At 37.5% G+C, this 25,217-nt stretch overlaps 1 protein-coding gene across 3 annotated transcripts in view; it reads left to right on the forward strand.

The window, feature by feature from the left end:
* The window catches only part of LOC127810649 (mRNA export factor GLE1), a 69,066-nt gene that overhangs the window by 15,680 nt on the left and 28,169 nt on the right, over positions 1 to 25,217 (forward strand). For 2 of the 3 annotated variants that reach the window (XM_052350226.1, XM_052350223.1), the window contains exons 6-12: positions 19,514 to 19,662; positions 20,304 to 20,475; positions 22,198 to 22,444; positions 23,036 to 23,151; positions 23,817 to 23,887; positions 24,499 to 24,580; positions 24,794 to 24,868. In XM_052350226.1, the coding sequence (XP_052206186.1) occupies positions 19,514 to 19,662; positions 20,304 to 20,475; positions 22,198 to 22,444; positions 23,036 to 23,151; positions 23,817 to 23,887; positions 24,499 to 24,580; positions 24,794 to 24,868 (912 nt within the window). The remainder of the gene's footprint in view (positions 1 to 19,513; positions 19,663 to 20,303; positions 20,476 to 22,197; positions 22,445 to 23,035; positions 23,152 to 23,816; positions 23,888 to 24,498; positions 24,581 to 24,793; positions 24,869 to 25,217) is intronic. The other variant, XM_052350225.1, reaches the window with a different exon arrangement.

Below are 25,217 nucleotides of genomic sequence, written 5' to 3' on the forward strand. Positions count from 1 at the left end.
AGAATAATATCTAACTTGTGAATGGATAAAACTTATAAAATGGAAAGGGAAAAATAAGTAAAAATTATAAAGTCAAACTCAAGAACAATCGAACAACTGAATTGCATGAAATTCGAAAGCAAATGAAAATAACTCATATCTGTTCTCCTATTTATAGACAATCAGTGATAGGGGACTTGCAAGGCTGCAAATTTGAATTTCAAACGTTGGTACTTGTGACATAAAGACATAAAGCAACTGTCCCAAGTGCTTGTGACATAAAGTACCTGTCATAAGCACTTTATGGTGCTTGTGACATAAAGCTTAAAGAAATGCCACACATAATTATGTGTTGAAATTGACATTAGCCCTGGATCTTTATTGGATCACTTTAGTAGGTTTACTAGTTTTATGAACTTGTTTTTCACAATTCAACATTCTAAGTAATGATAGTCCATTTACCGAAAAATATAGAAATGTTTTAATAAATGATTTTTCGTTAACCATAGGGCCTAACTGGCCGGGCCCATAAGATCCCAGCGGGCCAGGCCCAGTGGGCCACGGGCTGGGCCATGGACCTAGATTCTTCGGCCTGACCCGTTTGAACAGTGACTAGCCGAGTGGCCCTTTTGACATCTCTACGCTCCCCAAGGGCCGCCCGACCCTTTTGACATCTTTACGCCTCACCTTGGGGGGGAGGGGTCTAAGGCTCAGGGGCTAGCGCCCCTTGCGCCTCAGGCACGGTTTTCACAACTCTCTCTCCTATCACGACCCCAAGGATTTACAAGAATATAATAATAATTATGTATTATATGTATTTCTCTTTTGGTTGTACATTGTTGTTGTAGTAGTTGTACCTTTTAATTGTATAGTAACTGAAAGGATATAACAACCTATAAATAGGTTAGATCAGTTAAAGAATCAAATAGTTGATGAATGATGTCTGATTACTTCCCACTCAAATTCTCTCCCTCTATGTTCTATTTGAATTCTCCCTCCATTCATTTGATTTCTCCCTCCCTTTCTATTCTCTCTCCCTTTCTATTCTTTCTCCTAAAGAAAGTAAGCAGAGCCAATGATTCTCGGCTAAGAATTTGAAAATTTTTAGCAGTTTATTAAGGTCTAGATTGTGAAGGCCAAGCAGATCCAAATGATTTTCAATTGTTGATTCAAAGTAGCTAGATCTCGAATGTTGAATTAGATATAAGCGATTCAGGAAGCTAGTTGATTCTTGGTTGTAATTCTAGCGATCAAAGCATCAATTTGGTAGGCGACTCCTAGAAGCAATTACTAAGGTAAACTCAGGTGTGCTAAATGGAGTACTAAAAGGCTATCCTTGGAAGTTGATAGTAGGCGATTCTCAAGAAGTAGCAACGAGAATCAATTGATTCTTAGAAAACTCAACTACCAATTGAGTCATGGAAATTTGTGGATTCAAGCGATTTAGAGTTGATTCTAATCCAAAGGCGATACCTGTAGGCTATTTCTCGACTGAACTTGAAGTAGTGATTGAGGCAGATTAGGTTTGTTGAATTTTAGTACTGGAATAAGTTTCCAAGGAGGTCGTTAGAAATTGATCAAGAGGCGATTACTGGAAGCAAATTCAAAGGCAAATACAAGCAAATCTAAATTGTGGAGATGGAGAGCGGATTCCCAAAGAAAGTAGCTAACCTCAATCAAAATTGGATGACTTGATGATTCTGATTTCATAGAGGTTTTAGATTAGTTTACCAGAGAAATTTTTTTTAAGTTCCACTGTAGAACCAATCCGAGCAAACACCAGAAGCCTACCTAATGTTTCTAGTTTGCAGAAAGCGGATGAATTAGCATTGGATCAGGCAACTTCAACTAGAAGATCAATCAGATGTGCAGATACTAGTAATGGAGTCTTTCCTCATATTCTTGACTTACATGAGACTAAGGAACAGTCTAAATTAGAACAAAACATTGATTCATCGGATATGCCATTGCCGGCTATAAATTAGGTCAAAGATGAGAGTTGCAATGAAGAGTTCAATAAACTAAAACAAAAGCTCTGTTATGGATTACTAGATCAAGTTTGAGGAATTGAAATCATTGATACTCAATTCCCATTCGACCTTGAATGAGTCTTACTTTTATATCGAGCTTCATCCGTGGTCTAAATGATGAGTTGAGGTCTACCATGAAAATGATGCATCTTGCCATGGTAAAACAAGTGGTCAGGCTAGGCTGCAAGAATTGGCACTAAAAACCATTTTCAGAAAGCATAAGCTGTAGCCTAAAAGTTATCTCATGAGCAGCCAACAGATTAGAGGTACTTCTAAGGCCGCCAATCAAGTAGTGTAGAGAGGAAGCCCTATTCCTAAGGCTTTACCAAGTCTAATCTTGGTTAAGCCTCTTTCTATGGAGACAGAAGAAAGACGTAATGACTGCATGAAAATCAAAGAAATCACTTATGAAGGTCCTAAGAATATTACTTCTTTGCTTTTGATTCTGTAGAAGGCTGAGTTATCCATAACTTTGGTTAAATCAGGCATCAAGAAGATCAAGACAATTTCAGTAGGAGAATATCTCACTGTTGTTTTAAATGTTTTTGATTCCGAACAATGTGACAGTTTTGCTGTCAATTCAGATGGTGTAGACCAATTTCTGGTGCTAGTTTTATCAGAGAAGGAACAAGTGAAGTGAACTGACTAGAAGGATTGCCATAAGGCTCAGAAGATGAGGGAAGAGAAGGTTGCTGCTAATATACTTATTGCTACAACTCACTGGCATAATTTCTTTCTGAAGGTCAAGGAAATTACTGGCACTTATATATCAATTGGAGAAGAGAGCTTTGACATGGAGATATTTGAAGACTACATTTTATATTTGGAAAAGCAAAAGAAAAAGAATGTAAGAGAAAAGAGGACAAGCTTAGAAGTAGAAAGAAAGAAAGGAAAAAGAGAAGCAGGGACAACTAGATAGTAAAGGTGGGAATTGGATGAAGAACAGGGCCAGTCGCTGTACGTCCTTTGGGACAAGAACTCTCTCAAGGAAGGGAGAATTGTAACGATCCCAAGGATTCACGAGGATATAATAGTAATTATGTATTATATATATTTCTCTTTTGGTTGTACATTGCTATTGTAGTAGTTGTACCTTTCAATTGTATTGTAATTGAAAGGATATAACAGCCTATAAGTAGACTAGATCAGTTAGAGAATCAAATAGTTGATGAATGATATCTGATTACTTCCCTCTCAAATTCTCTCTCTTGCTCTTCATTCTATCTAAATTCTCCCTCTATTCTTCTAATTTCTCTCTCCCCCAATTTCTTCCAAATTCCCTTGCAAACCCTAGGTTAAACCTTGAGGTGTGACGTCTCTCTCTCTCTGAGTGGGGTTGGACTAGCACAATTTGTTTAAAGGTTTCTGTAAGAAAGGTTGGGGAATTTAATGTGGTACATTTTCCATAGGAGAGGTTGCCAAATTGCTTGTATTTTGGAGAAGTATTGAATGGATAAAGGAGGACTTTTGTGGGTTTTTGGAAGGAGAGTGTCTTTTTGGCAAAATGTTTGTGGGACCAAGAATCTTTGAATGAGGAACTCTTTCATGTGGCAATTTCCTTGAAGCTATTGTTAAGGATTATCACAACCATAAGGGTACTATTGTGATTGAGTTGTTAGTGAATAATTGTTACGAACCTAGGGGTATAAGGGATAATTGGGTTGTAACTACTGTAACTAACAAACAAGAGGGTGAATTGTAGGTTGTTAGGGAGTTGCAAGGAAGTTAGAAGATAGCCTTTAAGAAGGTGGGTGTAATAGTCGAAGGCAACTTTTGGAATAAGAGAGCTCTAAATGTCTCTCTCGAATGCTCTCTCTCCCTCTCTATTATAACTCTCTGTTTTATCCCTCTCCCATCTTTTTTGTTCTCGATCTCTCAATTCTTTTCTCAAATTTAGTTCTTTCTCGATAATTCTCCAAGAATTACCTAATTAACCGACTCTCCATCAGAGGTCGTGCCAACTTGGTATCATAGCCGGCGATCCCAATAACGCACGACCCAAGGCATGGTTGGGTTGATAGATGCAAGTAAGAGCGGTGATCGAAGGTGTGGTTGGACTTATGGACGCGGGTAGGAACGCGACCCAAGGCGAGGTAGAATTGAGGGTTAAGAGCAAGATAAGCGATCAAGATTGGCGAGATTAAAATCAGCTAAGTGGAACAGAGACTTGAAGATTGGTCTCGGTGGTGGTCAAATGCAGCTTGGTAGAAGTTCTGGCAATTCTTGTTGATGTTTAAAGGCGAAGCAGACAAAGCGAGTTCCCTTGATTAATTCGTGGTGGACTTGAAGGCGGAGCAGCAACCCCCTGTTCATCTAATCGGGATCGACTTAGGATCAATTGGGTCGTCGGAGGTGGACAAGCAGTTATGGGCTCTCAACTCCTTTTACTCGCCATTAATTTTTGTTGGGTCTTGGCGAAATTCCAAGATTGCAACAAAGGGGGAAAAAAAAAACAGCGATCCTTAGCTAAGGAGACCGTGCAACGGGGCTTTAACAAGATTGTGTGAGCAAGAACAACAACCAAGATTGACGGAATTGGCTAAGAAGGAAGATGCAATAAGGCTTGGCGAGATTGCATGATGGTTGAAGGGACTCGGATGAAACAATTGGAAGTCCAGATGGAGGCGTTAGAAGTCAGGATGTCACAAATGCAGGAAGCCATGATTCGGAACCGAGAGGACATTTCGGCTATTAAGGATAGCATTCGAGAACTGGAGAGGAATAGAGAAGTGGTGAAACAGTACGAGCATAAGATTATTTGCATGTTCAACATGCTGGCAGCACTACTCCAGTTCTGTCTTCCACCGGATTTCCCTCCAAGAACAGGTAGGGACCCGATCTTGATTCGTGACAGCATCCTCCCTATGCCAGACGAAGGTCCAGGAACAAGAGATCAAATCCCCTTAGAGCAAGGCAGCTAGGCAAAAGGGATTTCCTCTCAAACTTTAGTTCATACCCCCATGCCCTGACTGGAAATACTAGTATTTGAAGGGTTGAAACCACGATGGTGGGTCTGCCGTTGTGAAAGGTTTTTCTAATTTTACCGAATTAATGTTACGTTGGCAGCAGCCTATTTCAACGATACGGCTGATTCTTGGTATCAAGGGTGGGTGCAAGATAAGGATAGTCCACTGAATTGGATGGAATTTGCGGAAGAACTTTGTTGCAGGTTTGGAGAAAAAAATGTCAAATGTAGTTGAAGAATTCAATAAAATGAAGCAGGAGGGTTCGGTGATTGATTATCAGGTGAAGTTTGAAGAATTGAGGGCGTTATTGAGGTTGTCCCAGCCAAGTTTAACTAAGCCATATTTTATATCTAGCTTTATTAGTGGGTTGAAGGATGAATTACGACCTATGATTAAGATGATGATGCCTACAATAGTGAAATAGACGGCTAAGAAGGCAAGGCTATAGGAGCTTACGTTAGAAGCAATTTGCAATAAGTACGCAATGGAAGCGGAAATGTAGCCTTCGCTTTATCAACCATTGGAAGGAAATCAAGTGCATGTGAATTCTAAGGTTTCTCCCAACCCGAAAGTAGCCAAATCAACTACTATGGAGCAAAGACGGAAGTTGGGATTATGTTATAAGTGTGGCGATAAATTTAGCCCCGGCCACCAATGCTAAAAATAGTTGTTTAACATGGAAGGAATAGAGGATGAAAACAAAGAAGAGGAACCAGCGGGAATTGGGTCACGAAGAAGGTACTGTTGTTCTAAATTCTTGGGGATAAGAATCTTCTTAAAGGGAGGGGAATTGTTACAAACCTAGGGGTATAAGGGATAATTGGGTTGTAACTACTGTAACTAACAAGAGGGCGAGTTGTAGGTTGTTAAGGAGTTGCAAGGCTGTAGATAGCCTTTAAGAAGGCGGGTGTAATAGTAGAAGGCAGCTTTTGGAATAAGAGAACTCTAAATTTCCCCCCCTCTTTCTCTCTCTGTTATAACTCTTTGTTCTATCTCTCTCACATCTTCTTTCTCAATCTCTCAATTATTTTCTCAAATTCAATTCTTTCTCGGTAATTCTCCAAGAAAAAATGGTATTAAGAAAAAAATGAAAAAAAATAAAAATTTTAGTAAACCCTTCTCTAAGCCATTCTCTACAAGTAGGATACTCCTATGCGTTTTAAGCCATTCCCTACAATTACCCCAGGCATATTTTCGAGGCTCCACCTAGACAACCTAGGCCCCAGCCCGACTAGCGTTTAGCACGTTTTAGAACATTGACGTCTAGCGCCCAGCCCTAGCCTGGCCGAATTATGGCCCGACCCGTCACTGTTCAAACGGGTCGGGCCGGGTCAAAGAATTTGGGACCACGGCCCCGGCCCTTTGCCCACTGGGCCTAGCTGGTTAGGCCCTATGGTTAACGAAAAATCATTTATTAAAACATTTCTATATTTTTCGGTAAATGGACTCATTACTTGGAATGTTGAATTGTGAAAAACAAGTTCATAAAACTAGTAAACCTATTAAAGTGATCCAATAAAGATCCATGATTGATGTCAATTTCAACACATAATTATGTGTGGCATTTCTTTAAGCTCTATGTCACAAGTACCATAAAGTGCTTATGATAGGTGCTTTATGTCACAATCACTCGTGACAAGTGCTTTATGTCTTTATGTCACAAGTACTAACGTTTGAAATTCAAATTTGCAGCCTTGCAAGTCCCCTGTCACTGATTGTCTATAAATAGGAGAACAGATATGAGTTATTTTCATTTGCTTTCGAATTCTATGCAATTCAGTTGTTCGATTGTTCTTGAGTTTGACTTCTTAATTCTTACTTATTTTTGCCTTTCTATTTTATAAATTTTATCCATTCACAAGTTAGATATTATTCTTATTCCTAAACAATTTATATTTTTTTCTATTTTTAACAATCAATAATAATGTCTTTCCTTTATTGCTCAAAATCCACCCGTTTTTCTCGTGAGACTTCTTCTAGTTCTATAGATTCACCACGGTCTAGCACATCTAACCCCATAATCCGTCCACCTCGTCGTCCTCAGCCCCAACCCCTAGTGGATTTCATTCCTAATTTGTATAACACAAATTATGCAGATCAGGATGAAACACTTCCACTTGACTCACTAGAAAAGGATGACAACATCAACTTTGCTGGACCTGCTGATTTTCCACCCCCACCAACACTCAGAGAACGAAGAAGAGGATGCAGGTCCGTCAAATTTGGGAGTTGTTAGGAAAAGACAGCGGACAGGCGCTGTTTGGAACTATTATGAAATAGTTTAAGGTTGAAGGCGAGGGTGAAATGGCCCAATATAAGGTATGTAAAAAACGTCTTGTGTGTGGCAATGGAACAGGTTATTTGAAAAGGCACGCGACAAAGCATGAGAAGACAATGGCCTGTAGTGAAAAAGGTAGTACACAAACTCAATTAAATCTTTCAGGTAATATTCATTGTTATAATCCACAACTAGACAATGAATGTTTAGCTAAAATGATAATTAAATCAGAATGCACTTTTTTGTTTGCATAAGATCCTGCTTTTAAGTGGTATTGTAAAACTGTATGCAATTCACAGTCTAGAGGTTTCTCTAGGAGCACTATTAGAAATTAAACAATGAGATTATTTTTAATATATAAAGATAAGCTAAAAAATGTATTTAATCGACTTACTAGTAAAATCTCACTTACGTCTGACATATGTTATGACGGACTAACAAATAACCATTATTTATGTGTGACAGCCCATTAGATAGATGACATGTGGGCTATTCAAAAAAGAATAATTACTTTTAAAGAACTTATAGAAGAACACAGTGGAAATCACATTGCTCAAGCGATTTCACAGTCCGTATTAGATTACAATATTCTGGAAAAATTATTTACTATTTCTTTTGATAATGCTAGTAATAATAATGTCGCAGTGGAACTATTAAAATTTTCTATGCCCTTAATTTTAGGTGAAAAATTGTTCCATAATAGATGTGCATGTCACATTTTAAATCTATGTATTCAAGATGGTCTTCGTGTAGATTCAGAGTCATTAGAAAAAGTAAAAAGTTGTTTAAAATTCATATGCACTAATACGTTTAAACTTAGAGAAAGGAAACAATTAGTTCATGCTTATCAACTGCCTTATAAAAAAATTTCGAAAGACATTGAAACTAGATGGAACTCAACATTTTTGTTATTACAAATGATAACACCATATAGAGAACTTTTAACAATGTTTTGGAATAAAAAAATGCCCCCATCTCATCACATAACTAAACTTGATTGGAATTTGTTAGATATACTTCTTTTTATATTAGAACAATTTTATCATGCTACAATTACATTTTTCTAGTTGTAAATACCCAACAACTCACCTTTTTTTAAGAGAAATATATAGTATAGTAAATTGTTTCAATAAATATAGAGAACATCAAAGTTACATGCCATTTCTTGACCCAATGGAACAAAATTTAAGAAATATTGGATGCAAATTCTACCACTTTACCTAATAGCTAGTACGTTAGATCCCACACAAAAGGGGAATGATGTAGATGGTTTTTTAGATCTTTATGGCGATGCTATGAGCATTAATATAGATGATACTAAATATGAAGTTAAACAATTAGTATATGAAATATATAATTTGTACGAATTTCATTTTAAATTTAGACAACAAGTTGAAGACTCATCAATACAAACAAAATCCAAAGGAAATTTAAAATTTGAATTTTCAAAATTTTTGAGAAGTAAACAATAAAAAAAAAAACAACTATAACGTCAAGTAGTGCATTTAATGAATTAGACTTCTATTTAAATAGAGATATGCAATTTTCTGATGATGAAATAAATAATTTTGATGTTTTGGCCTGGTGGTGCCTAAACCAACACACATATCCCGTTTTGGCTGTCATGGCTGTTTATGTGCTAACTCCTTCAGTGTCCACAGTACCATCGGAGTCTGCTTTCTCTGCACGTAACAGGGTGTTAGATTCAAAAAGATCAAGATTATCACAAAAATATTGGAAATGTGTGTTTGCTTTAAAAATTGACTCGATGTGGAGTTCGAAGAACAAGGGATTGAGTTAGTAGATGAATAAAGTGAAGATGATGTTGATGACTAGCTGATGCCGCTTTATCTTTGTAATTTTGTACTATTTTCTTTTACTTAATCGAAAAGATGTAAAAATTTAATTTAACTATTGTACTCCCTCGCCAATCAGTATTGGCAATCACCATTTGAGTGATGAGAGTTTTTTGCTAGCCGCAAGATAATGATCTTGCTGCAGCAAGAGATTTAAAAATTTCGTACATCTAAAAATTGCCTAGGATTATTAGGGATGGTTGTTAGCTCATGTAAAAAAGCTAAAAAAATTATTTTATTAAACTTCTTCAAGTGATGGCTTGAAGAAATATGAGTAGGTCATTTGTTTACCGAAGGGCTCGAACCTCTATAAATTGCAGTGTTCCTTGTTCATTTATTTTTTTAACTGTGTTATTCTTTATTAATTATTGATATTGGATGCTAAAAAATTTATATTTCGCAATATATATAAATAATAACCATCAATATATTTAAAATTTCTAAGCTAAATTTTTTATATATTTAAGTTATAAATAAACATTCTCCTTTTTTTATGTGTATTATTTTTCATATCAATTCACAAGAAAATTTGCAAGGCATATAGAATTTTGAAATATAAAATGATGAAATAATATTTAAAACTTAAGATAGAAAATTGTTTAAAAAGGAAAACAATGGTTTTTATATATGCATTATTTTAAAAAAAAAAATATTTAAAAAAAGAAGAAAAAGGCGCGCTTGGTGGGCCCGACTTACCAGGGCCTGTGGGCCAGGCCTAGTGAGCCCGACCCGCTAGGCCCTGTGGGCTAAGGGTCCGGCCCGGCCCTCTAGCCCATGGGCTGGGCCCTACCCACGGCAAAAAAGACCGGACCGGGCCCACTCCCTTTTAGTAAATGGGCCGGCCCAACCCGTTTAAAAAGCCCGTCGGTAGACCCGGGCTAGCCCTTTTGACATCTCTAGGTTGTATGTTCTAAAGAGGGAGTTCTTGCGTCCTAACAGAACTCAGCTTAAAAATAGCCTGCACATCTCAGTCTCATTCATCCCATGTTGACATTTGGCTTTATCATTACCGACTAGGGCATCTCCCTTTTCATTTACTAAAAACTATGTTTCCTAATTTATTTAAGCAAGTATATCCTAGTGCTTTACATTGTGACGTATGTGAAATTTCCAAACATCATCGAGCCCGCCCCGTAGGGCCTGTGGGCTAAGGGCTCGGCCCGGGCCCTACCCACGGCAAAAAAGGCCGGACCGGGGCGACCCTTTTGACATCTCTAGTGAGGCGGCCTTATAGAGGAGAGCTCCTTAGCAAAGGCAAGAGGCATGCCTCTCATATCTTTAATATATATAAAATAAAACAAGAAAAGCCCTACAACCCAGCCCAATAGAGATAATCCCAAACCCTAAAAGCCTTTCTTTCCTTAGGGGACGTTTGTTAAAATGAGCAAGATAAGGTGGTATCAAGATAAGATTGAGATGCTTTTCGGATCAAGATATGAAATGATCAAGATAAGGCCGGGAAGCATTTCAAGATTTCTATCAGACTGTTTGTTAAATTTTTTAGAATCCACTGATAATTGTATTTTTTCTTTCCATGTGTTTGTTAATACATATGATAAGCACCAAGATAAGGGTTTTTTTACCAAAATATCCCTATTATCAAATTTATGATTAAAATAGTATTTTATGATTAATATGAATTGTCAAAAAAATTAAGATTAAAATTAAAAATAATATTTTATTTTTCAAATTCATGTCCAAAAATAAATTTAAAAAGAGTTGAAAAGAGTTAAATAAAATATATATAGAGAGAGAAATTTAAATTTTAAAAATCAATGAAATGAATAATGTCATTTAAATTTTAAAAATTGTCAAAACATATAATAATTTAAAAATATATTAAAAAATATTAATTATAAGAGTTAAATAAATAAGGTTTTTTAATAAATTTAAATCTTTAAAATGCACTAAATGGCATTAATTATCTTACAAGGGGCAGATAAGTAATTCAGCCTTATCTTGAAAGAGCAAGATAAATTTATCCGAGGGGGAAGGTCGGATAAATTTATCTTGAAAGGAGGAGATAAGAGGTCACGTGAGGCATTTTTCGGAAATGATCAGATAAGGTTAACAAACACGTTGGAAATACCAAACATCCGGAATGCTTCCCATATCTAATCTTTTCTCCTTCTTATCTTGGTTAACAAACACCCCCTTAATATGAATGCTTAGGGTTTCAGTTGCTAAGAAAGAAAAGAGGCAGACTATAGTCCTTTGGCCGCGACTAAGAGAAGAACCAACCAATCGAGAGCTCCTGGCCACGAAGAACCAATAACCAATCGAGAAATATTAGTTATTTTGAACTACAGTCCTTCCAACCAAGTATAAGCTTGCAATGATAGCTATCCAAAATACGAAGTATGGGCTTGTAGGAAGCTACGGAAGTTGAGAGGAAACCAACAATAGATGATGTAGATGAAGATGATATTGTTGGACTTAAAATTAAGAATCCAAAAGAGGGCAGTAATAAGGCTATCAATGCAAAAAAGCCAAATGTAAAAAGGCCAATGGATGTATTTTGTACTCCTAGTGCAGAGAAAGTATTGCAAGATAGGAAGAGGATGAGACAAAGTACAATGAATGAAGTTTGTAAACAGGAATTGTGTGAGGAAGCTTGTAGAGATATTGCTAAATGGATGTATGATGCGGCAATTCCATTTAATGTTGTCAACTATCCTAGTTTGGCTGTGATGGTTGAATCTATTGGTCAATTCGACATTGGGATGAAACCACCAACTTACCATGAGGTTAGGGTTCCTTTGTTACATAAGGAAGTTGTTGATGTGAAACTAATGATGAAGTCTCACAAGGAAGAATGGGCAAAGTATGGTTGCTCTATTATGGTTGATGGATGAATTGATAAGAAATAGAGAACTTTGATAATTTTTTTGGTAAATTCTCCAAAGGGTTCAGTTTTCTTGGAATTTGTTGAATTACTTAATAGCTTGGTGGAGTGTATCAGAGAGAGAAACGTTGTCCAAGTTGTCACCGATAGGCGATAATGCATCTGATAATGTCCTTGTAGGTAAGACAATTCAATTTTGAATTTACTTACAAAATCTTCAATTCATTTTCATAATCTTATTTTAGTTAGTGATTAAATTTAAAATTTATTTTCTTATCTTAATTTTTAGGGGAATTGTTGCAAGCAAAGCAAAAACATTTATATTGGACTCCTTTTGCGACACATTGCATTGATTTGATGTTAGAAGATGTTGAATCAGAGAACTTGAGAGAGACAAACCCTAGTTGGAGGAAATAAATTCCTCACTCAAACAATAGATTGTACACCTATATATACTAATACTAATACTAAATGGGTTATGACATAAGCCATGACATAAAAGATAAATCTCACACTCCCTCTCTAGTTTATTTGAGGGTGCGTGGGCCATAGTTCTGAAAGGCGCGAGGCGCAGCCTGAGGCGCGAGGCGCACGAGGCGAGGTGCGCCTTTGCGAAGCGAGGCGCACCTTTTAGGAAAAAAACTCAAAATCTTGTAAAATCATAAACAATTATCAAATTATCAATAATAACACATTCATATCATTCATGATTCATTATCTTCAAATTCTATAAACTAACAACATCAAAGTTAATTCATTCATCATGCAAATTCTAAACTAGAAACATCATCAAAGTTCAAACTTAAAGTCTTAAACTTTACCAAGTACCAATTATAATGCAAAGTTCTAAACAAACACATAAACACTACAAGTCCACAATCAATATAAAAAAGTTTTTTAATCAATCATCATCAAGGAGATCATCAACATCAAGGTCAATATCTTCATCATCCCCTTCAATCACCCCTTCATCTTCTTCTTCATCTCTCAATTCTTCTCCCTCTTCCAAGTCTTCATCATCTTCGGTCCCTGCCTCACTTTCCTCCTCTTCAATCTCTTGAGTTACTCGCCGCTTTGAAGTCGAAACCGAAGTTGATCCCAATTGTGATTGAGTTTGTTTAGTTCTAAATTGATAACTAGGCTCTCCAACTCCTGCAGCCGCAGCAACATTACTCCATGTCAACCCATTCCCAATGTCATCTGGAAAAACAGTTTCATCATCTTTATCATTCTCCTCATCAAGTTTTCCAGTCAACCATTCATTGCTTTCATCAATGTCGGTCAATATGATAGGGTCAATGGTATCACGCATTTGATATCGACGCCTCAATGCTCTATTGTATTTCACAAACACCAAGTCGTTTAAACGAAGTTGATCAAGCCTGTTTCTCCATTTAGTATGAAGCTACAGCAATTTATGCAAAAACATACTAAGAATAAGTTACATGAAACAAACCAACTACTAATAAAAATTGTAAGTGTATATGTACAATGCACTTACATTTTCAAACACACTCCAATTACGTTCACACCCAGATGAACTACAAGTCAAGCTAAGAATTTGAATTGCAAATTTTTGCAACGTGGGTGTTGACATTCCATATGAAGCCCACCATTCAGCTGTCCAATAAAATTCATGGGTTAGTTATTATCTATTATCTAGAATGATTATATATATAATGTAATATTTATATGTGTACCTGGTGATTTCTCAGCTCTCTTTTTAATAGCCATATAGTTTCCAAAGAACCCATCTGCATTGTTATACATCGAAAGCTCAGCATCAATTTGGTCTTGAACCTTTATATCTGGATTTAACTTTCTAATGCATTCATATAAGCCAGTCATGATCTCTGGATCTATACGTTCAGCCTTGTAGAAATATTCTGGGTTCAAGTACCAACCAGCTGCGTGCAAGGGGTGATGAAGCTGAACATCCCATCGATTATCAATAATCTGAAAAATGGGTGCATACTTCTTTTCATCCCCATTAAAAGAGTTAGCAATCGCTTCTTTGGCCCTATCCATGGCCTCATATATGTATCCCATAGCAGGCTTCTTCTCACCATCCACTAAGCGCAATACACGCACCAATGGACCAGCCACCTTTAAAGCAAATACAACATTGTTCCAAAATGAAGGCATCAAAATCACTTATACAACCTTTTTAGCCCCCGCTTCTTTTACCCACTTGCTTGTCATCCACTCCTCGGAGGTAAACATCCTTCTAAGGTTGCTTTTCAGACTATGCATCCTGCCCAAAGTGATAAAGGCAATTGCAAACCGTGTTTTTGCAGGTCTCAACAACTCTTTCTTGTCAGTAAACCTTCTAAGCATGTTTACTAGACCCGAACGAGTATAGATATAGCTATTCACCATAACAGTTCTCTCAAATGTCTTCTTCATATTAGGTAACTTGAAAATATCTTCCAACATTAAATCCAAACAGTGCGTTGCACATGGTGTCCAAAACAACGTAGGATATTTTGCCTCCAAAAATCTTCCTGTTATTATTTAGAGTGAAATTAACAAGATATTAGTAAATAATAAATATCTAATGAATATTCAAATTGTTCTATTTATAAACATAATACAAATTACAAAAATGAATTTCATACCTGCTAAAACATTGTTTGAAGCACTATCGGTGACCACTTGCACCACATTTCTTACTCCAATCTTTTCCACACATTTACTTAATAATTGAAACATCTTTTCCCCAGTCTTTGAATAGCTAGAACCATCAACAGACTCCAAGAACATACTTCCTTTAGGAGAATTGACTAAAAAGTTAATCAATGTCCTTTCCCTCTTGTCTTTCCAGCCATCTGACAAAATGGAACATCCATATTTGGCCCACGCCTCTTCATGATCTTTCATCATTTCACGAGTGGCTTCCACCTCTTGTTTGAGAAGGGGAACCCTGACTTCATGGTAACTAGGCGGCTTCACACCCGGACCATACTGACCAACTGCTTCTATAAATACTTTAAAATTGTCATATGTCACTGCATTGAATGGAATGCCTGCATCATACATCCATCGTGCAAAGCTTCTACAAACTCGAGCTCTTAACTCTTTTTTTGCAAAATCATGCTCACCCAACCTTGTTTGCTTTCCTTTGCCCTTGCTTTTCAACACATTAACTTCTGGGTCTTTAAGAAAAACATCAAGTGGACCTTTTTGTGTTGGCCCTTTAACACTACCAATACTACCAGTACCGCTTCCACTTCCGGTAGATACATTGGGTCTTTTTCTACTTTGAGGCAGCGGCTCATCATCATCATCATCATACCCTTCACCAAATTGAATATCATCATCTAACGATGCTATATTTCGCTCATCCCTGTTATTTTTCTTCTTTTGCATGTACTCTCCAATCTCTTCTTTTACTGATGGAGGACATTTTGGACAAGCTTTAGTATTCCTAAAATCGCCCACAAGATGTTGTTTCGCCCGAAATATACCACCTTTTGTTACTTTACGACAAAATTTACATGTGGTGGTATTTCTATCATTAGGATCAGCTTCAAAATAATTCCATGCCGGGTCCGTTTTGGAAGTGGTTGATGACATTTATTGGGCTGTTGCAACACAGTTCCAATTTCATCAAAATTCTCCTAATTATAGAAATAAATTATAAAGACTTAAAAGCAAATTTTAGCAACTAGCTGCCAGCAAAATAAATTAAGCAAAAATTCAAGAAATAAACAAATAAAATACAACTAAAGAACTTACAATATGAAATTATGAATATAGGAGAAGATGTGGGCAGCGGCGGCAGCAGCTTTAGGCCCTTAGCAGCTTCAACTTGAAGAGCTCAAGAGCAGATGAGAAGAGGCGAGGAAGAGAGGAGAAGACCGTGGCGTGGGCAAACTCAGCAGAGGAGAATAGAAGAAAGGGCGCGGCTGGAGACTGGAGAGGAAGATCGAGCAAGCAGCGAGCTGGAGAGGAGAGGAAGAGAGGAGGCAGGCGCGGCAAAGAGGAAGAGGAGGATCGGGCTGGGGCTGGAGAGAAAGAGAGGAGGGGGTCGCAGCTGGAGAGGAGAGGAAGAAGAAGATCGGGCGAGGGCGAGCTGGAGAGAAGAGGAAGAGAGGAGGCAGGCGCGACCGCGCGGCTAGGGCTAGAGAGGAAGAGGAAGAATGGAAGATCGGGCGAGGGCGAGCGAGCAGGGAGGGCGAGCGAGCAGCGAGGGCCAGCGAGCAGCGAGTTGGGAGGAGAGGCAAGCACGGTAGATGCTATAGTCGGGAGGAGTGAGGAGCGAGCAGCGAGCTGGAGAGGAGAGGCAAGCGCGGCTGGATGCAGTCGGGAGGAGAGGCAAGCGCGATTGGGCTGCAAGATTTAAGTAGAAAAGCTCAGTTTCATGAGGCACGCCTAGGCGCGCCTCACGCCCCAGCGCCTAGGCGCGCAAGGTGAGGGCCTCGCCAAAACCGCCTCGCCTTGGCCAAGGCGAGGCGCCAAACTGGCGCCTTAAGGCGCCTCGCGCCTAGGTGCGCCTTTGATAACTATGGCGTGGGCATTGTTGTAGAAGACAACAGTGAGGAAGGAGGCGGCGACGATGGTAGATTGGTGATGTGACCGGATTTGAGAAATGATGGCTGGAGGGATGGCAGCTGAGGAGATAGATCTAGCGAGAGATTGATGAGGCAGATTTGACGAGAGACGAGAGATAGATTTGACGATAGATCGTGAGAGACTAGTGAAAGAATGAAGATGCAGATTCGACGAGATCTGTAACGACAAGTCGACGGAGATGGTGTTAGTGGGAGGCGATAGCGGAAGAAGGTGGTAGCGACGAAAGTTGCGAACGTAGATCTAGGTGGGAGCTAGGATGGCTGGATTTGGAGGCAGCGATAACTGGAGTTGGGCAACAATGGCGGCGATGGGAGCATATCTGGGCGATGAGAGAGATGCGACCGGATTTGGGTAATGAGTCACGGCTGGATTTGGACAACAACAGTGGCGGTGACTGGATCTAGGCAAGTGGTAGTCTGATTTGAGCGAGTCAGCAGCGTCGGAGGCAGTGGAGAAGCAGCGACGACTATGGAGGCAGGCTGACAGGTCGCAGAAGAATCAGATCTAAGGATGGTGAGGCAAGGTGACAGACATATGGCTTTGAGGCAGTGGAGGCGCAGTAGCGGTGGTAGCAGACATAAGTGATGGTGGTAGCTACAGTGCAGGCCGTGGGTGATGACGGTCAATGGCAGTTGCGAGCTGGAGACAAGATGGTCGCTGCTGGAGAGGAGGCCGGAGGTGTGATGCACGCTAGAGTTGAGGGAGGAGACTGACAACGTTATGGCGGAGGCAGTGTTGAGGCAGCAAGGAGGCTACGGTTGCAACTAGGATTTGGATGGTGGCTCTGATACCATGTTGAATCAGAAAACTTGATAGAGACAAACCCTAGTTGGAGGAAATAAATTCCTTACTCAAACAAACCCTAGTTGGAGGAAATAAATTCCTTACTCAAACAGTAGATTGTATGCCTATATATACTAATATTAAATGGATCATGACATAAGCTAATCCTAATGAGATAAGTCATGGCATAAAGATAAATCTCACAGAAGATATAAGCAAAATGCCTATTGTTGGTACAACATTAAAGAGGACAATGCAATTGAATGCTTATATATATATATTAGACTGGGAGTGGTGAATATGTTTAGGAAGTTTACAGGAGCAAGAGAGTTTGTTTGAATCAATGTCATGAGATTTGCAACTACTTATCTCACACTTTTGAGAATACATAAGCAAAAGACGAATTAGAGACAAATGTTCACCTCAGAGGACTAGACAACAAGCAAATGGTCTAAGGAAGCCGCGGGTAAAAGAGTGACTACCACCATATTAATGCCCACATTTTGGACTAGCATTGTTTATGTTCTTAAGGTATTTGGTCCTTCAGTCTGAGTCTTTAGGTTGGTTGATGGTGGTAAGAGACCTGCAATGGGATACATTTATGGGGGATGGATCTAGAGGTAAGGAAACCATTGCAAAATTCTTTTAGGAAAGAGAAGAAAAATATGATGAAGTGTTAAATTCGTTGATAAAAGGTGGGAATGTCAACTCCATCAACCTTTGTATGCAGCTGGACACTTTTTAAATCCAGAATTCTTTTACTCAGATTCTAGTATTTCTGAAATTGAAGAGATTATGACGGGATTCTACAAAGCTTTGCAAAGGGTTGGTTCCAAGCTATGAGGAGCAAGACAAAATTAGCGACCATTTCACTCGGTATTAAAATTCTGAAGGAGTTTTTGGCATGGAGTTGGCTATTTGACACAGAAAGACAAAATCCCCAAGTAATTGGGTTTGTTGGGATTTATTTCAATTTTCAAATTAAATTAACGTGTAGTTAATTTTTTAAGATTAGTTTATAAGATGTTTGATAATTAGCATTAGCCTAATTATTCCATCTCAATAGTTGAATGGTGGAACTCTTATGGATCTTCCATGCCGAACTTGCAAAAATTTGCAATTAAAGTGCTTAGCCTTACTTGTAGTTTAGGGTTTATGGATAAAGGCTGGATATGTTGTTGTTGTTGTTGTTAGCCTTACTTGTAGTGCATCTAGATGCGAGCGTAATTGGAGCATTTTTGAGCATGTAAGTAACAACTAACATAGACTGTTTACTTAGTTTTTTGTTTCAGATGACATATACTTATTAAAAATGTTCTGTATCAATTTGCAGATTCATAACAAAAAAAAGGAATAGGCTAGCTCAACAATGCTTGAATGATTTGGTGTTTGTAAAATACAATCGAGCATTGTTGAAGGACATAGATGATAGTAATGAATGGTTGATGGGTAGAATGGATGGGTCATCAGATGAGGAAGAAGACTGTGTTTGAGGATGATTCTTTAACATGGAGTACTGTTACTAGAGCTGCTGGAGTTGAGGAGAGTGTCCATCACACTAGATCAGCCAAAGGAACAAGCGTTATGACAAAGGGAAAGGGAACGACAAAAGTATCTTCTTCTCAATCAAAGATTAGTACTCCTGTAACACTAAGAGATGAGGAGGAAGATATTGATTTTGAAGAAGAATTTGAAGAAGAGGAAGACTTTGGAAGTGACTAATATAATTTAAATGATGATGATGATCATCTTATGATTGATGATGATTGATGTTGGATGTTATTATTGTTGTGTTTATTTTCTTGAATTTTTTTGTTTGATTGTGAATTGTTTATGTTTGAATTTGATGATGAATACTTGTTAATTTATTATATTTTGCTTTTATCTTTTTAATTTGCCTATATTTTATTAAATTATATATATTTTTCCCAGTGCGCCTCACCTTTGTTCTGCGCGCACCTCGGGTTCCAGGACCCCTTTGTGTCTTAGTTTGCCTTGCATCTTTAATAACTACCGCAGGGGGGCGGGGGGGGGGGGGGGGGGGAGAGAGAGTCAATTGCTTAGTGTATGAGATGACAATGTGTAAACTCGAAGTAAAGCTGGCCACTTACTCTTTTGAAGGAATCCTTTGTTTGTTCCTCCCCTCATAAAACAGCCATTGTGTCCTAATCTTTGCTCTAAGTTAACTATGTGATGAACAGGATGAGATTAGGAACCAAATATTAGCATGGGAGGCAGATCTGATGATTGAAAACAACAAATTTACTTCTGCGCTTGCTCAAGTAAAGAAATATGTTGAAGCTCGGCAAGAAATGGATAGAAAACTTGATGTGCAATATCAACGCAAGAAGTAAGATCCTCTATTCTGGTTCTGACCTATTCCGTCAGCTGGTTCTGCATTGGTTTAGCAATCTGTTTACATTTTCAGTGTTATCTATGCAAATTATGCATTATAATGTAAATGAATATTCTTCATATATGATATTGTTGACCTATCTTCTTTCATCACTTTTCTTTTTATTAATCTGAGTTGGATTGTATATAAAATAGACGTTACTAAGATGTGTTGTTTTAAGTTTCTTTTCCCCCTTGCATAAGTTGATTTCTTTTATCATAATATTTTTATTATTATAACTAGAGTAGGTTGACTACAGAAAACCAAATGGTGATTGAAGTTTATTTTGAGATGCACATATATCTGTTAAAAATGTCCCAAAATTATACCTAGTAGTCGCATAACATTGATGAAAATTCATGTTGATTGATCAATTCAGTGTATTGATGTAGAGTTTTCAATTCCCTTGCATTATAGAAGAAAGTGTTGTCAATTTTATTACATGATTGGCTGAAGTACATGATTTAAACTGAGATGATATTTGGTTCTTTTTTTCCCTGAACCAAAGAGAAATATTTGATTCTGTTTTTGTGTGTATATTTTCTTGCTAGAATTACCAGAGCAATTAAATTTATACTTTTTATTAATTATGTTAGAGCAGAAGCACTTGATAATCACTTGACAGCTGTCCAGAGGGACCATGAACACAAATCCCAAATAGAAGAAAGGAGAATAAGAGATGATGCAGCAATTGAAGAGGCCAAAAGAAGAGAAAAAGCTCTTCAAGAGGAAAAATTTCGCCAAGAAAAGCTCAGAGCAGAAGCAGAGGTTTGTTAATTCAGTATCCAATTACTTAAATTTTCTTTGGGATAAGACGCAATATGTTCAGTGGCATTCCTCATGCAATAGCTAACTCGACCTGTCATAACTATTTTGGAGACAGCAATATGCTTCTTATTTTTCTTTTATTTTTTTAATTCAGCCCTTGAACGATCCTAGTAATGTCAATAATTTTAGCTAAGATACATGCTACCATGTATTTCCTCACTGTCTCCAGTCCACTCTCATTGATTCCAATTTCCCTAGTCTTGCACTAAATGTGGACCAAGTTACCTCTTCATCATTGGTTGAGTGATCAGTCTACTCTCTGTGTGCAGCAACATAATGTGGATCAGTTTCCTCTAATTGTGTTTGCAACTGGTTTTACTTTACAATATGCAGTTCTTCTTTTAACTGCTTATATGAACAACTCCACAACAAAATGACATGATTGAAGGGAAAAATCTGCTTCTTGTTGAAAAAACCAGTTGTTTACTCTTTTGAATAAAATGTCAAAAACTTTCTGGAGAGATGCTATACTTATTACCTTTTATGTCATTAATTGGATGCTGTCTTTAATTTTAGTGTCACTCTCCTCATTCTATCATGTTTCTTGGCGAGTCATTGTTTCCTCTTCCTCCTTTATCTCTGATTGTGCCTTGTTTGTTCATCAACTAGCTGGTAGAGATGATAAGTTGGATACTTGAGTTTTGAAGTGTATTTTTTTGGGTTACTCTTGGTTATAAAAAGGATATTGTTGGGAAAAAATGAGCTCCGTACCCACTACCCCTAAGGTTTGCCCTAAAAGAAAACATTACCCCCTGAGCTTCTGAAAATTGCAGTAACCTCCCTTGAGTTTACAAACATTTTTGCACTAAACCCCCTGCATTCAGTTAACCCAAGTTAAATGTCTGGAAATGACCAAATTGCCCCTGGCATATGAGAAATTACAGCAACCACCCTTTCTGTGTAAACCTTGCTGCATTTTGTCGCCCTCCATTTATTTAACGGCGCTAAAATTTTTGAAATATCCAAAATGCTCTCTCTCTCTCTCTCTCTCTCCCCCCCCCCCCCCCCCCTGTTTATCAATTGAGCTGAACCCCATTTCTAAACCCAGATAGAGTTCAACAATGGTGGTTTTTAGCAGTGGTGGCTGGCCACCATCAAGGATGGCATTTTTAAAATTTTTGAATTTTAATTTGTATATAAATATATTACATATTTTTAGGTTATATATTTTTTAATTTTCTATGCATTTTAAAATAGATAATATATTTTCTATTATTAAAAATATTTTTACTTTAGAATTAGATTTTCTAAATATAATTTTGTGAAATAAAACCAGGTTTATGTATAAATATATATAGTTTAGAGAGAGAGAGAGAAGAGGAGAGAGAAAGAGAGAGGAGAGAGCCCATGTTAAAATAGTCAATTTACCCTGTTTTTTTAATGGCAGGGTGGTCATTGTTATTTCCAAAATGTGGAGGGTACTTTCTGTAATTAGGTCAAACCTCAGGAATGGTCAGTGTAATTTACTTTTTTTTTTTTTTTTTTTTACGCAGCACTTATGACTATGCTGCTTTGAGATTCTTTAGATTATAGTAGTTTCATTCCATTAATTTGCACATAATTGATTGGCTTCTGTTCTCATGTAAATGTACTTGCTGAAGTTGGTGGTAATTTAATTTCAATACAATTGTGTGTTAATCTTGAGGTTCTATTCTTATGCAGGCTAGACTTGAGGCTGAAAAGAAGAGAGCTGAAGAGGCAAAAGCAGCAGCTTTGGAGACTGAGAGGAAGGCAGCAAAAGAAGCTGAGAAAAAGATTGCTGCAGAAGATTCAGCGAGGTCAGCAGCTGCTGCTGCTGTAGTTCCTTCAACGGATGCTACAGGGAGCCCTAAAAGAGCCAGCTTAGGAATTCTGAATGATCAATCCAACAAGTCTGTATCTGATGGAGTAAAAACAGTTCAACAAGCAGGTTGTCTCAACTCCCAAAGCCAATCCCCAGCCTCACCTCTGGGGCATGGGTATTTGATCCTTCTATTACCCAGAAATTTTAGGTGTAGAAGTGGCAGGATTGATGCTACCTTATTGTGCTTTGAGAGAGTCTTGAGTTGATGACTGCAATCAGTCTTGGTACTGAAGGCAACCAAAGCAGACCAACATCTTTTTCCACTTCCTCAATTCAACTTGATATGATGGCTCTTGTTAAGCATTAGTAACGATGTTTACACTTTCTACCTACTAAGTGTCTCTTCTGGCTTTCCTCTAGTTGGCATAATCTAAGTTCTGTAGCATGGCTCAATACTCTTGACAAATAAGATTGCATATCATTCAGGTCAATCATCTAGCAGTAGAAAATCAGCACATTACTAGACTTTTATTCAGAGTTATTTAGGAATGCCGCAAACACCAAGCCTTATTCCCAACTAGGTGGAGTCGGATACATGAATTATATCTCGTCAATCATTTCTTTCATAGAATAAAAATATGTTTTTTTGCTGGCCTTCTGCTTTACAACAATTAGAATTTTTTCCTTATCTGCAAAGTGGCCAACTGATAATTTTAGCTGCAGGAAATGCACTCAAGTGTGCAGAAAGTGCTTTAAAATTGGAGGATAGAAGACGGCAGATTTACCAGGAAGTAGCTGCTAAGAATGCATCACTGGGATTGGGTTCTAGCAGTGTAAGTGACAAAATAAAAGTTATCAGATTTTGAAGCTCCAGCTCAGTTAAAATGCTATTTTTTAGTTAATAATCCGAACATCTGTTTTCTTAAAAAAAATTGAAATAATAATTTAAGCATCTGCTTCTTTCTTCTTGGTCTTGTGCAAATTTCTATCTATGGAGTATCAAATTTTATATTATTCATGAAGTTCATCTAAAAAATGCTGGAGTTATTAAACTGCATCCGTAGAACCTGAATAATACGGGCATGATCTAGTGGTTTATAATGCATTCATTGTTTTCCAGCCAAAAAACTCTAGAATATTTGAAATCATTTTTTTTTCATATAATGTTGATTTTTGTGTGTCAACAAATTTTAGAACTAGAACATTATTTTCCTTTATGAGATAAATTTCTGAAACTAATTCACCAAGTGCATTTTCTTGAATTTATTCAGTTTGGACTAAAAAATAGATTTTACTACGAAAACCGAACATGCTCTAATGTTTTCTTGTTATTAAAAATGTATCAATGTTATTCCCCATGTCTGACAATTATATCCTTGTTTTAGTTTCAAATTCACAGTCAGATTCATTATTTGGCTGTTGAATGCTTTATTAAGTTCAAGTTTTGTATTTATGTATTGAAGTACAACATTTGATATAAATGTCTCTCCTGTGCCAGGCTCATCTCAGCCTTCAATCAAAAATAAACAGGCTGATCAAACAAATTAGTGGGTCGAAAGAGAATGTAAGGTGAGACGAATGCCTCCAATAAATGCGCCTATCTCAGTTATCACGGTTATTGTGCTCCCATTCGCCATGCATATCTATTTGTTTTACTAAAATGCACAGAGACATTCGAAAATTTGAATCCTTCTTTCCTTTTGATAATTTATATTTACTCTTCCACGGTAAAAAAAAATGGGGTTTGGGGGGGGGGGGGGGGGGTTGGGTCTGGAAAGGAGTAGAACCTTCAATTGGCTTGTCAGGGCCTGACACATTTCTGCAACCTGTCCCAGTAGACACAGGAGCCATAGAGCAGCTATTGAACTTAGTGTGATATGAAAGGTTGCAATACCACAAAAAGGAAGATACCATAATCACTAATCTAGAAGGGAAGTTGTTGGTATTAAAACTATAACTACACTATTGTCAGACATTTTGGAAAGGAACCTGCTTGTTCTTTTGCCCTTTTCCATTCGTAATAATCCTTATTCTGTGGTATACTAGGTTGTGCTTTTGGAATTTGCACTTGTTTACCACACCTAACTTTGTTCCCTCAGTCTTTAATTTGGGTTGAAGTACTTGCCCATGATGCATGTGTTTTATGTATATGTGTTATAAAGATCAATTTACTTTTGCAGAAAGAAAGTAGATCAACTGAACCAGATTTTTTTTGATTCATCTTGCCCTCAGTCTATCAGTGTTGCAATATATGCTGAGAAGGTAATATCCAGAATTTATTATTCAGTGAAAATGTTGTCTATTGCTCTCTCTGTATACGTGTCTGTGGGATTTTTCTGTTCTGTGTACGGGAATTAGACTGTTGTCTATTGCATCTTTATTGCATTGGTTTCTTCTACTTGCACACCTGTCCTAACAATAGATGTTAAAGTAACTGATTATTGCACTAACACATTTCCTGTTTTTTTGTTTCAGATTGTCGACCAATGTGTAAACCCTAATAATTCTGTTTTTGCATATGCCTATGTCACTGTTCTTCTTGCTTCTCAGGTACAGTAAAACAAGTTTTTTAATGTTTCATGCCTCTATTTGTAGTGGGCAATAGGCATTGCAATTGGAAATAAAATGAAAATTTTAAAGATAAACTTACTATACTTTTTGTCTTGATATTTCCGTCAGCCTCAATTTTGTTTGTCAAATAATCAGTTTTGTGATTTATATAAAACTGAATTAAGCCAGCTTGGTTGGATTGAAGGCCTTGTGAGTACCTAAGGTGGTGTGCTGTGCTCATGTCTTACATGTGATATTTTTGTCTAATGATGTCACTTTTGATACTTCTTAAATGAGATTGTATCTGGTCTGATTGCTTCAGAAAATGGTGAATACAAACTTAAGTCCT

Source organism: Diospyros lotus, chromosome 9, assembly GCF_014633365.1.
Source record: "Diospyros lotus cultivar Yz01 chromosome 9, ASM1463336v1, whole genome shotgun sequence".
Classification (NCBI taxonomy): domain Eukaryota; kingdom Viridiplantae; phylum Streptophyta; class Magnoliopsida; order Ericales; family Ebenaceae; genus Diospyros; species Diospyros lotus.